This window comes from Mesitornis unicolor, unplaced genomic scaffold, assembly GCF_000695765.1.
Source record: "Mesitornis unicolor isolate BGI_N332 unplaced genomic scaffold, ASM69576v1 scaffold458, whole genome shotgun sequence".
NCBI classification, from domain to species: Eukaryota; Metazoa; Chordata; class Aves; order Mesitornithiformes; family Mesitornithidae; genus Mesitornis; species Mesitornis unicolor.
This window is the reverse complement of record NW_010202287.1, coordinates 38,407-51,403: the sequence shown is the minus strand read 5'-3', so window position 1 is coordinate 51,403 and position 12,997 is coordinate 38,407. Positions and strand designations below refer to the sequence as shown.

Below are 12,997 nucleotides of genomic sequence, written 5' to 3'. Positions count from 1 at the left end.
CCCCCCCCACCCCTCCTGCTCAGTGTGCTCCGTGGGACCCCTTGCAGCTTTTTTCCCCAGCCCTCAAGCCCAGAGACACTGAAGGGACAGCCCAGCTGAACTTGCTGTCCTGCTTGGACACCGGGCAGAGCAGGAGGGCTAAGCAGGCTGCTGCTCCCTCACAGGGCATCACAACCTGAAGCCTTTTGCCCAACATTCTTAGTTCTAAGGAAGCCTTACAGCCATCAGTGAAACATTTTGAAGCTAAGTGATGAAAAACAGACAGCATTTTTCCTTGCTCAAACAAGGGGAGTAAGGAGTTCAGTTTTTCTCTTGTTTGAAAAGCAGCAGAGTCAATGATGGGGATAGAGGAGAGGGAGTTACTGACTTCCCTGTCACTGTCATCTGTGCAACCTGCTACTGGCAAGGAGGCCGGCAGCACCAGCAGTCCTGGTGCCAGTGTTGAGCCCAGCCATATGGTCCCATGTGAGTAAAAGTGGCCTTTTCCCCCTGAGCATTATTGTTTGCAATGCTTCTAAAAGAGAGAAATCTTTACATGGGCATGCAAGGCTCATGTCTAGTTTGGAGGGGAAAAAACATGGGTTGAAATATTGCCTTTATGCTCCTCTTCTTTGAATACTTCCAATTATTTTAAGTGACCTTGTTTTGTGAGTTTAGTTGTCAATTTAAAATTCAGCCATTATTTTGAAAAAATATCTGGAAAATCCTGTGAAAACTGAGCTAGAGTATTTTTTTTAAAAGCTCTGACTGGATTTATGTTGTAACCAATGTGGTGGTTATTATTCTGGTCAAGTGCTGGTCACTTGTTCATGCTCAAAAAGCACAGTGCTAGGAAGTTTTCAGTATGTAGTTAGTGCTCCTGTTCTTCTTTGCCGAACACCAGTGTTTCTAGCCATCTGAAATTTCAGGCTGTAGGTATGTTAGCAATATTGGAATTGATGTGGTAGTTTTCAAAAGCAATAGCTGAAGTGCAGCTGCCCTCTGAACAACAGAAACCTGCTTTAAAAACTCCTTTTAAAAGGGGAAAAAATGCAGTGAGGAATTATTCTGCCTTTAATCCATTGAAGTTTGAGGCTGGTGAAAGATTTTTCCAAAATCCTACTGGCTGTCAGCCAAGTTTGGATCAAAATAAGCTGTGCTGAAACAATCAAAAACTTGATTGTTTCAAGATTAAATTTTCCTCTCATCCCTTAGTCTAAAGTTGCAGACAGCTCTGTGGGTGTCTGAACAAATGAGGATCAAAGAGGGAGAGAAAGTTATGGTTGGACTCTGATATTAAAGGTCTTTTCCAATCAAATTATCCTTGGAAAGAGAAATGAGAGAATCAGAACACAGTGACTGATATCTTTTTGCTCTGGTTTATGAGTCTATCTTATTAGGATTTTCTTCAGTGATAGTTAAGAATTGTGCAGAAAAGTAGTATACACATACAAGTTTGAAAAGAAAGGAATGTAACTCTTTATTGTATTTTTGTAAGTGGGCTTATGTGACAGTTAACTGGGCTTCTAATGAAAAATAGCAATATTTTTGCTACACATGTTTTCACCCAAAGATAATTTGAACTTCCTGTAAGATAAAACAGAAATAAACTGCCCAGTAAAAGATTATTATTTGTAAGTAAAGGTGATTATTCCATTGTTTATGGCACCTTAGGAGGTTAACTTGGTTGTTTTGCTCTATATAGACATGTTTAAATGAGTTCTGATTTAATCTTGAATGTCTTGTTAGAAAATTGTTGTGCTATTGAGTAGCCACCAGATGGTAGTATGATAGAGATGATAGAGAGAACACGCACCAGGGATTTAGCTGTAAGCTAAAATCAGGGGAAAGCCAGTAATGATAATAGGGTACTGGTTTTATAGGTTGTTGAATGCATTTGAAAAAAATAAGCTGCCATATCCCAAAGACAAACCTGTATAGATTTTCCTAACAACAGACACTCATGTGCGAGTCAGCATAAGGCAAAAATATGTAGCCAGAGATGCCATTCTTCTCACTTTTCAAGTAGAAGGGTACTTTGAGGAATGCACCATCTGGAATTGGTATACATTTGTTAGCATAGACACCTTTTTTTTTAAGGTGGTGGGATAGTTCTGTTGCTCAGTAAACTGAAGAGGAATAAACAACTTTCTTCAGGACCCAGAAAGAGGGACTCACCTGTATTTCACATCTGGTGACTGACCGACTTACCTGTTCTGGTTGCAGTGTGTTGCTTTAGATGTATTAGGAAAGCCTGAACTTCAGGGTACAGGCCACCAAAGAGACATGGCCTGGACTTATGGTAAACCAGGGCAGAAATTTTTAGCCTGTTCAGAAATATCTAAGACTTCTTTGGACATGCCTGGCTGCTGCCAGAGTTGGGTTACTGGTGTAGGTGAGCTGCTTCAGCTCAGCAATTTTTCATTGCTCTCTTTCCTGAGGTTTTGAGAGTCAGTGCTGCAACTTGCATGTTGATGAACTGAACTAAGTAACAGTTGTGTAAATGCATGAGAGTTTAAAAAAAATCAGAATGCTGCCGTGAGTATATGAACATTTTTAGCTATTTACTTCCTGTTTGTAATGACCACCCCTGTCCCCTTTCTTTCTGTGAAAAAGTACTTCAGGAGTCCGAGCTGGTCCAGAGAGCTCCAGAGAACCTGATCTAGGCTTCATGAAAGAGATAGAAGAACTCGCAAAGGGATTTATTGAGACCACAGAGAAAACCATGGCTTTTGAAAAGATATGGGATGAAAACTCAAAGTTCTCAGGTAAGCTGTGATCTTTCCAATAATGAATTGTTTTGTCTATCAAGTAATGATAACTGTTGAACAAGAATACTTTTGTTTTAAAAGTAAAATTAACAAAGTAAAATTTTAGCTGCCCTGGAAAAGCCACTGTTATGATTATTATTCCTGTGGCTGTCACAAAATTCTCAGAAAAATATTAGCTTTCTAAAATTGTGCTCTTGTTTTACTACTTGATAGTTAAGAAAATACTGTGAGGGGAAAGGTTTCAAGATAAGGATTAATAATCTGACCACATGGTTACTTGGTCTAAGATTAATTCAGAAGTAATTTAGGAGGATTTAAATCTTTCTCCTCAGGTTTTTCTGTTGTAGTAGAGAGTGTAGGGATGGAAAACCTCAGTAGCTCACACCCGCCGACCTTTAGGCAAACATTGCACTAAAAGAGTGAGACTGGAAACACCAAGTTCTGATGCTCCTGCACTGTTCCTACCCACCTGGCACAGCCTTGTTGCTGTAGCAGGTGGGCATTTAAGATCACCCTGACTCTTGGGCTGAGTTTTCAAGCAGAAAGATTTAGGCAAAACAGTAATTTTCATGCTTGGTTATCTGGGAGCTACTATGTTCATCTAGTGTTGATGTGATGATTTTGCCTTACTGAAAAGTGAATGGTAAGCAATTTCTCTTAAATTGGTTTTTTTGTGATAATAATGAAAGTCTTAGCACAGAAAATCATGTGGATTGCTATCTTTCCAAGGTATTAGTTTTTTCACACACATTTACTCCTGTAGAAATGCCCTTTGTGTACTACTTGTTATTGCTTATAAAACTGATACTTCTGACGTTAACAATGCCTCTAATATTTGATTTTACAGGGCTCCATAACATCACTGAATTTCTTACAGTAAGTGTTTTCACAGTCTATTTCTAAATCACAGTTCTGAATTTTGAGGCATCTTTATTATAATGTTTAGAAATTTGTATTCTATCAAGTTTTAGCAAACTATATTTAAAAAAAAATTGGTATGCTGTTGAAGGAAAAAATGATGTCTCGTAAATTTGATAGGGGTTCAGTCGTTTCTAGATTACTGATTTAAACCAGTCTAGGTTGTTATTAGCTAAAATTCCCAGCTATTTGAAGCCTAATGTTTCATTAGGAGCAATTTAAAAGCACATCTGCCAGACTTTGTGTAGCTGTATAAAATCATATTATAAAATGTCTTGCAAGGAGCTCTTATCTTAATGTGCACTTATTATTAAAACAAAATAAATAAAACCCTAAAAAGCCAACCCAAAACTTAAAAAAAAGGAACTGCAGTGAGATTGAAAAGATGGGGCTCTTGCTTCAATGAGATAGCTTTGAACTCAGATGTGTGATCTAGTAAGTATGGCAAGCAGGCTCAAGTGGAGGTGAAGTAAAACAGATTGTAAGATGGAGCATAATTCCTTCCAGACTTATTTTGGCAGTTTATGTGAAACGACTTTGGTCTTTGTGGTGCCCCAAATGCCTTTCATCCTTGCAATCTCAACAAAAAGAGGAAGGCTGAACAGGCGCAGTAGTGGATCTCCATTTTTGTCAATTTTGTGCCTTTCACAGGTCACTGGTTTGACTTTAAAAATATTTCAAAAGGCATTTTCTTCATATGTGGTTGATTGTAACTGCTACTTCATAAAACCTAGATTTCCAACTTATAACTTGAAATTAGATATCATTTTTATAGTAACATTTTTTAAATGCTCATGAGACACTCGATTGAAAGGAGCTATACCAATATGAAATTTCCTTTCTGGAATGGTGTATAAGATAGAAAGAATATATTTATCAATCTTAATAAAATATTTAGTTGAAAGTAGCCTACAATTATTAGTAACAGATCTTGCATACACAGGCTTCTTTTTGTATAAACAGTGCTCATGTTACCATTAACCAAAGGAGCCTTATTGAAATATTAATTTAGAGAAACAAAGACTGCATAAAAACCAAGTATGACAGAGCCTATGTTTTGCATAGGCATCTAGTAGTGTAGTTCTGTATAAAGAAGTGGTTTTATCTCAGTCCACCTTTAAAAATCCATGCCTATCAATTATTATTTGACACTCCCCCCACATCCCTGAAGTAGCTGAGGGGTAAGAATGGCACGTCCCTGAGGGTCTCCTGGTTTGTATACCCTAGACCGAGAAATTCATTGCAGGGCTAAAGAGGTCACTGTGTTTGAGATCTCAGAGATGAACCTTCTCTTTGGGAGAGTTACACTTCTGAGCAGAGATGGCTTAGCTTTTCTCCCAGCTCCATTTTCCATCACAGCAGAGAAAGACAGCTGAAACAAAGCTGCCATAAGTTCCAAGTACCACCAAAATGATGTGGTGAATTACCAAAGCTGGAGGTATGTTTCCACTTGAAAAAAAAAGTGTTTTAAATGGTTTTAAAATTCAGAATAGCAGGGGCAGGGGAAGTAACAGGCATCTGTTATTTTTTTCTATTAATGTAAGTGTTACATGTAAATGTGCATAAAGATGCACTTTCTTTGCATAAAGATGGATCTGAATGAAGTGGAGGAAATGATTTCTAGAGCAGAAAACCTGTACAAGCAACCATATTTCTGGAACCTTCTGCATTCACTCCCTCATCTTGAATTGAACAGCTTTTCTACAGAAAATGGGCTAGCTTCTATAGCACAGTTTCTAAAAGTTATTCAAAAGTAAGTACTTTTACATGCTTGAAAGTTCTCAATTTTAATGTTTTACCTGCAGTTCTTGTTCTTCTTACAGACTATTTAATAAAATAGACATTTTCAGCTGCGTAAAGAAGCTGAAATTTTCTTCTGTTTCAGATTCAGCTGTTCATAGATGTGTGGTAGGAGTTTTCACACATTCTGATTCCTTCATAACTGTGTTTTTCATCTCTGTCCAACTCAGCAGATTCCCTAGAAGTATCCAAGAAGTAGCAATGGTTGAAATTAACCCATCATGTAACATAGCTTTGAACTTTGCAATGTGATTTGGAACTCTTTGAAAGGCACCTTAATATATATGTAGCACTTGGTCAGTATTAGGAAAATGGTTGCATTTTGTTTCTCAAGCCTTTTGCTTTGGCTGTTGTCTTGCAAGAAATGAAGCAGTAAGAAAAAAAACTACAGAGACTGTATTCTGAATATAAAACTTTTCTGCCTCAGGTAAAGGACAGCTGGATTTAGAGGAAGGCATGGTATTGAAAGCACAGTCTAAGACAAGTATCTAAAGGAATTTGCAGTAAAATAAGAGAATTGTTAGGAAAAAGTTAAAAAATGTATTTGCCAGAATAGGTAGTTGATTGTAATAGGTTGATAGGTAATTGTCATTGTAGTCAGTTAACATATTTATAAGACTAGAGGTGGCCACCAAATCTGACTGGCTGCGCAACACTGGCCACAAACTTCACCAGCCTTACCCCCTGGGGAAATAGGGGCCCAAAGGCATTGAATGGGAAATGACTGTCCTGATTCTGTCTCACTTTAGTATCCTACACTTTTTTTCCTAATAAAAAAGATACAAAGTGTATGATGGCATTATTTTTTTTGAAACTGGTAAATAAGTCTCTTTTGATTACAATATGCTGATTGCAAATGTGTTGGGACTTGATTTATTTTATTCCCATTTATGCCTAAATCACTTGTAATGTTAATTCAGCTTGTTCTCTAAACTATTAACATGTAAAACTGTATTTGCTGTGCTTGTAGTGCTTACATCCCAAAAGCAGAAGTCTTTTTCTGAAAGGTTTGCAAACTCTCAGAGTCTGAGTGTTCCTGAGGTAAGACAGGAACTTGACTGTAAGTTTATTATTATTGTTTTCTTCTTCAGCAGCAGGGGGAGACAGAGGAGAGAATTGGAAGAATAAAGGTGAGAACTCATGGGTTAAGATTAAGAGAGTTTAATAGGTAAAGCAAAAATCATGTACACAAGCAAAGCAAGACAAGGAATTTATCCATTACTTCCTATCACCAGGTATGTGTTCGGCCATCTTCAGGAAAGCAGGGCTCCATCGTGTGTAACAGTTACTTGGGATGACAAACGCTGTGACTCCGAATGTCCCCCACTTCCTCCTTCTTCCTCAGCTGTACATGCTGAACACGTTGTCATATGGTGTGGAATATTCCTCTGGTCAGTTGGGGTCAGCTGTTCCAGCTGTGACTCCTCCCAGATTCTTGGCACCCCCAGCCTACTTGCTAGTGGGGTGGTGTGAGAAGCAGAAAAGGCCTTGACTCTGTGTAAGCACTGCTCAGCAATAACTAAAACATTCCTGTATTACCAACACTGTTTCCAGTACGAATCCAAAACATAGTCCCATACTAGCTGCTATGAAGAAAATTAACTCTATCCTAGCCAAAACCAACACAACCTATTAAACTGTCTTTATTTTGATCCATGAGTCTTCTCACCTTCCTTTTATTTTCTTCCTGCCCTGTGGGAGAAGGGAGTGAATGAGCAGCTGTGTAGGTGCTTGGTTGCCAGCTGGGGTCAGCCCACAATTGATTAATAAGTGGAGGCTCAGATGTTTACATTTGGGCTTTGTTTTTTGGGGTTCTTCTTTAAAACTATGGTGCCCTTCAATGACCAAATTTGCTATAGTTAATGCAATTTTGAAAGCAAAGCACAAAAACCAATGCTCACTTCTTGACTAGCTTTGTATTACTACCATATATTTCTAGACGTCCTAGCTCAGGCAGAAATTAGTCAGCAGAAATTATCCTAAATTTACAACTTCTCCCACTTCCTGAACTGTACCATCTTTGCTGTGTCTCTTAGAGGTACTTAACAGAAACTTTTCACACCTATTTGGCAAAGTTAGATGGTGTTGGTTTTGGAAGTTTTTCTCATGTATGTTGGAAACTGCTGATTTGCACTAACAAAACTGGATTTTATTTTCATAATATTAAAGGAATATTCTATAGGAAATAACCTGTAAATTTGATGTAAACTTTAAGTAGCAAGTTATAACTGCATTAACAAAGAAGTTCGTTTCACAGCTAGAGTGACTGAGATTGGGACATATAAGAAATTCAATAGATACATTTTTATTAACACATTGTCTCATGTGCTTTGCTTAATTTGTTGTGAGAATAAGTGTTCTGTTGTTTTAAAGGTTCTTTTTTCTCTGCTGATTGGATGGAAGTAAAATACAAGTATTCTGTGTCCATCCTACCTTGTTTTAGGGATAACTGGCAGAATGCTTGTGGTGGTTTCACTCTCATTTTTGCTTTCACTTTTAACTCTCATTCTTTTTTTTAAGAGGACATTTATCCTCATAGGAGACATTTTCTTAATGAAAATTGAGTGAAACTCTAACTGTAATATCTCAACTTATGGGTTTTTTAAATTAAAAGTCTAATTTGACAAAACATTTCTCAACTATGAAGAAAGTATTTTAATCTTCAATTGCTTGAACTTCATATTTTTCCACCAAGCCCTTTTGGTTTTTATGGGTGTATGGAGAACTTGAATTTTGTTTTATTTTTCACTTTCAGTACCTTAGCGTCATTAAAGGATTTAGCTATGATGCCATTCGACAATAGTTTCTATGAAGTGGTAAAAACAGCACTGAATTTAACTGCTAAATCAGTACAGGATAGAAGCTTAGAAGGTAAGGAATTTGCTTCATATTTTTTTGAATACCTTGTAAGCATGCTGGGAATATGAGAAAGCAGTAACTGTCTGAGCTTCTACTAAATTCCTAATGTAAAAGGTCTGAGAATTGAACTATATTGCTATAGTACTAACCCCTTCTTTATTGATCTGTTTTTTAAATGCTAATATCTAAATTTCATTAGAATCTGGCAACTATTTGATAAACAAAACACGTTGGTGTTTAGAATGATCTTTTGGTGGTGAATTTTGGAGAGGGACTAAAGCACTGCAGTGTGTAATTTCTTCCATTTGATAGAGTGATAGCCTCTTGTTTTGGACATATATGTTAAGCATTATAGCTATTTTACTTGCAGCTCCATTCTTCTGTTATCATAAATTCTTGTCTCAGCTGAAGGGCTATGTTTTCCAATCTGATGGTTGAGTATGGGAGATGAATTTCACTGGAGGAGGTAGGCCGGCCACAGCACAACTTCTCAAGAAAAGGTCAGGAACAAGTTTCATTGGCAAACTGCCTGGTGGCATTCACTTAGATTCTAGGTACGGCTGTCTGCTCTGCATAGAAGGTCAGATGAATAATTAAACGTGGTCTAAATCCCACTGCAGCTGTCAAAACCAAGACTCAAGTGATACCAAGGTGATACGCTGGAGCCCTTGCACAAAGGGTAAGCTTGAATTCCCGGAGTCTTTTGGTATTCTCCTGGTGCTCTCCCTCTCAGCAGTTATTCATATCCAGCCCATACACACACATTTGCATGATGATGTGCAGAATTAGACACAGTTCAGAACGGCACCGTGCTGGCCATCACTGCACAAGGCACCTTACCATTATTATATGAGCTGTCAGAACACCGACAGAATAATTGACATTACCATACTACTGATGCTATCATGAATTTTATCCTAGTGAAACTGATGTTTAGGTGCACAGTTTTTTAATTTTATTTTTTTTTTCCAAAATGCTGGGAACAAGATACTTGGATCTCATCAGGTATGAATCACCAAGAAACAGTATGATCAAAAAGCAAGAATGATGTAAACAGAAGGGTTTTTTCTTTCAGGTTTTCAGTATAATCTTTCTCTTGGGGATGTTTTATGGAATCCACATGCTGCGAGAGCAGAACTTGAATCCAGGTTTGGTTTTGACAGGCTTCAGGTTGAGAAGGTGCTAAGTTACACAGCACAATTAAAAGAGGTAAACCATTTGAAAACTTGAGTGTCCTTCTTTTTCATCTTTGTTTTTATTTGTACCCTGAAGGAATTTTTCATGCTGTACAGAAGCTATAGTTCTATCTTAGATTTATGAAGCAGCTACCAGACTCCTAAATATCCTGGCTTCATTCCCATTAAAATAAATGGAATTTCTGCACATGAAAATGCTGATAGGTCTAGTTGTGTACATTAATGAATTTATGCTTCTCTGAAGTCACTACTGGTTATGGCAAAGTCCTGACTTCCTTTTCCGATCCTATAGATATAACTCTGGGGTTTGCTCCACTAAGCTTTTAAACTAGATCCTAGATTTGAAGCTGCCTGGATTAATTTGGCAGGTAGCATTTTTCATCTGGTTTGCTGGACAAAGAATGTCTGTCTCTTCTGTGCGTAAATTAAGGCACATCAAGAGTCCTTTCTTTTCAGTTGTGCAGTCTTGATGTGAATATACTTGACTGATGACTTGTCTCAGTGAGGCTGTTCAACTATGCCCACCATGTGTCAAATTTTGAAGAAAATCTCTTTTCTTAGAGAGGGCTTTCTGACATTCCTTCCTGACCAAAGTCATATGGTGTAATGGTCTGGTTTGAACTGCAGAAAACTTGAAACATCTTTTGAATTTTTACTGAAGTGTGCAGTTTTTCAATAGAACATGCTGGTATTTATTTGAAATCTGTTTACTCTTTGCCAGACACTCTAGAGTTGTGCTCCAGAAGAGCTCATTATAAAAATAGGTGATGTAGACTAAGTGGTAAATTATAAAAAAACAACTTTTGAATGGTCTTTTAATGGATTATCAATGGTGGCCACTTTGATCAACTGAACTAAATTTGACTACAGCATGTTAGTTATGGTTGGCTGTGTAATCCCAGGCAACCCACTTGCTAGCTATTTATAGATTAAACTGATAGCCTGATATTGTGTGCTCGTGTTAGGGCATTGAAGACACTCAAAAAGTATGAAGAGAAATATGGAAGAGTGGGCACTGTCTGCTCTGAGCACTGCAATGCTGTGTGCAATGTCACAGCTCATTTGGTGTCAAAACATCTGCAAGATTTCTAATAAATATTTTAGTCAGATTTGAAAGGAGTTAGAATGTAAAATACCTCAGAAATACATTAATAGGGAGAAATAAAATATGCTAAATTATTTTTATATGATTTATTATATGATTTGAAATAATAAGTCTTTCAACACAGAATTTATAAGTCAGATTATGAGGAAAAAATTCTAGCCTCTTGGCCACACTGCTGAAACCTGACAACTTCAATTGAAAACCTATCCGCTGCACGTAACCATTGGTTACATGGTCTGCTATTGTACTGAATGCTTTTTACATCAGCAATTTTTGTATGTGTGATGTTGCTTTGATATAGTTATTCTAATGCAAAATTCTAGTGTAGTTGTACAGTATCATTCTCAAGTTAGTTTAGCATCAGCCTGCTAATTACTGTAGAAATAGCAACACTGGTGTTGCAACACAGTAAAAATTCCTTGCATACGCGTGTATCATCATTCTGCCTGGTGTACGAGAACCTTAATGGAGCCACTGGTATTTTATACAGAACTCTGCATGTGGAGTACTTTGAAGTGTGTGCCCCAAAATATGAGGCTGGATTAAATGGGCTTTGTTCTCACTGAAGGAGGCTATGTGCTATTCTTTTTTCACCAGATAAGTAAGTTGATAGCAGAGTTAACACTCAGCAGCTCTCTCGAGGTGCTCATCAAATTCTTATGTCCCTGCCAGATTCCCACAGGAGAGACACTGGAGCAGTTTGTGTGCTCTGCTCTGTCCAGTGTGCCAGAAGATGTATCAAACAAAGGGAATAATGAAGAGGGCTGTGTTTCTGCATGGCATGAGGCCAAACTGTATCTTGTTCATGCTGCCAGCAAGCTCAAGCTCTATGCACAGGTACAGTTTATTAAGTTAATAGATTAAATTCCTTACATTTGCAATTTCTGTAGTCTGTCAACAGTAACTCAGTTAAAGGATCTGAGTTAGATATTAAATGTTACTGTCATGAACTTTATTCATCTTGCTAATAAGACAAAGTAATCCTCATAAAGAATTGTTACAGTGGAACTATAATCTATCATCATGTGTCCACTTAATCAGATTTTCTCATTAACTCAAACACAGATTTTAAATCTCATAGGGAATATAGTGAAATAAGCTGCCCTTCAGAGGCCTAACAGAAGGAAGACCTATTTTACTATCCCACTGGATCCTGAATTTTGGACAAAACTGAAAGCAGACTACAGCCCCCCACTGATATAGTACATAATTAATTTATTATTAATTCCCTTACAATATCTCTGGAGTAGTGGCTGAAGCATGTTGAAGGTGATGAGAGTAAATCTCCAGTATAGCATCTTAAAATTCTGCTCTGTCAGAACAGCTTGGCATGCAGTCTTTATGATGACATACGAGTAGTTGTGTGGAGAAAAGGGTAAACCATGCAGATGTTTCCTAAAGAAGACACTGCCTTAATGGTGATGCTTGTTTGTTGTTTGGTTTTTTTTTCTGTTTAAAATATATTAGCTGTGTATCAAGATACTCTGGAGATATTTACAATAACATCTAAATAAAGCAGGTAGAGTTTATGATGTATTTCCTCAGATATGTAGCCTTTGATTTCTCTTTTGATAAAGGTTTCACTGATGTATGATGACTTGAAGTAACAATTCGATGTGATCCCCAAAGCTAAGGCACAAACTCCTATTGTAGCCGTAGGAAAATCCAGTAATAATCTCAGCCATGATTTTAAAACTCTTTGCAAGAGCTGACATCCTTATGATGGCAACTTGAACTACCAAAAGATGCTGGCAACTGGGAATTCCCTTGGTGAACAGGACTCTCTTATTGAAAAATCTGTTATAACCACTAGGCATTAAAAAACCATAACGTCAGAGGAAAGGACAGCAGTCAGTAGGTTTGCCCAGGCCTTGGTGTGTCTTATTCTAGGCTACACAATAGGAGCATGCAGGTTCCTTCTTGATCGCTTTGTGTGATGAGACCCCAAATACCTTGAGGCTGCTGCCTTCCATAGTGTTGGTAGTGTAGGCAGAACTCCTGTAAAGGAGAGCAAGCCTGAGTCATTGACTGTGGAGATCTGCTTTTGGTTGGTTTCAGTCTCATGCCATCTTTTCACCATTCCTGGGTCTCTGGGCAAGGACAGTTCTGCATTAGTTCTCTGCATGACAAAGCATGTTGTATTGCCAGCTTCTAGGTCAGTACCAGCTGTATTGAAAAACAAGCCTTGTGAAGCCATTTGTTTCAGATTCTAGGAACCTTGTTAGGGAGAAATTTTGCTATCATTGTTAATTGTGTAGATTTGTTTTTTTTTTAAAGACGTGCCAATTCTGTGTCTTGTCTAAATAAGAAAGCTTTGATTCTCTAACAAGGTATGTTCTGTTTTACATTCAATCTGCTAGGTATTTGAG

General features: G+C 37.7%; 1 protein-coding gene across 1 annotated transcript in view; it reads left to right on the top strand.

Annotated features, from left to right (window-relative positions):
* Window positions 1–338: 338 nt before the first annotated feature.
* LOC104545240 (ATP-binding cassette sub-family A member 13-like) overlaps window positions 339–12,997 on the top strand; it is a gene marked incomplete at its 3' end in the record, with an annotated part of 49,733 nt that continues 37,074 nt past the window's right edge. Inside the window, 8 exon segments of the mRNA XM_010190329.1 lie at window positions 339–465; window positions 1,937–2,042; window positions 2,596–2,747; window positions 3,598–3,626; window positions 5,258–5,421; window positions 8,224–8,339; window positions 9,403–9,536; window positions 11,301–11,465. Of these exon segments, the coding sequence (XP_010188631.1) occupies window positions 339–465; window positions 1,937–2,042; window positions 2,596–2,747; window positions 3,598–3,626; window positions 5,258–5,421; window positions 8,224–8,339; window positions 9,403–9,536; window positions 11,301–11,465 (993 nt within the window).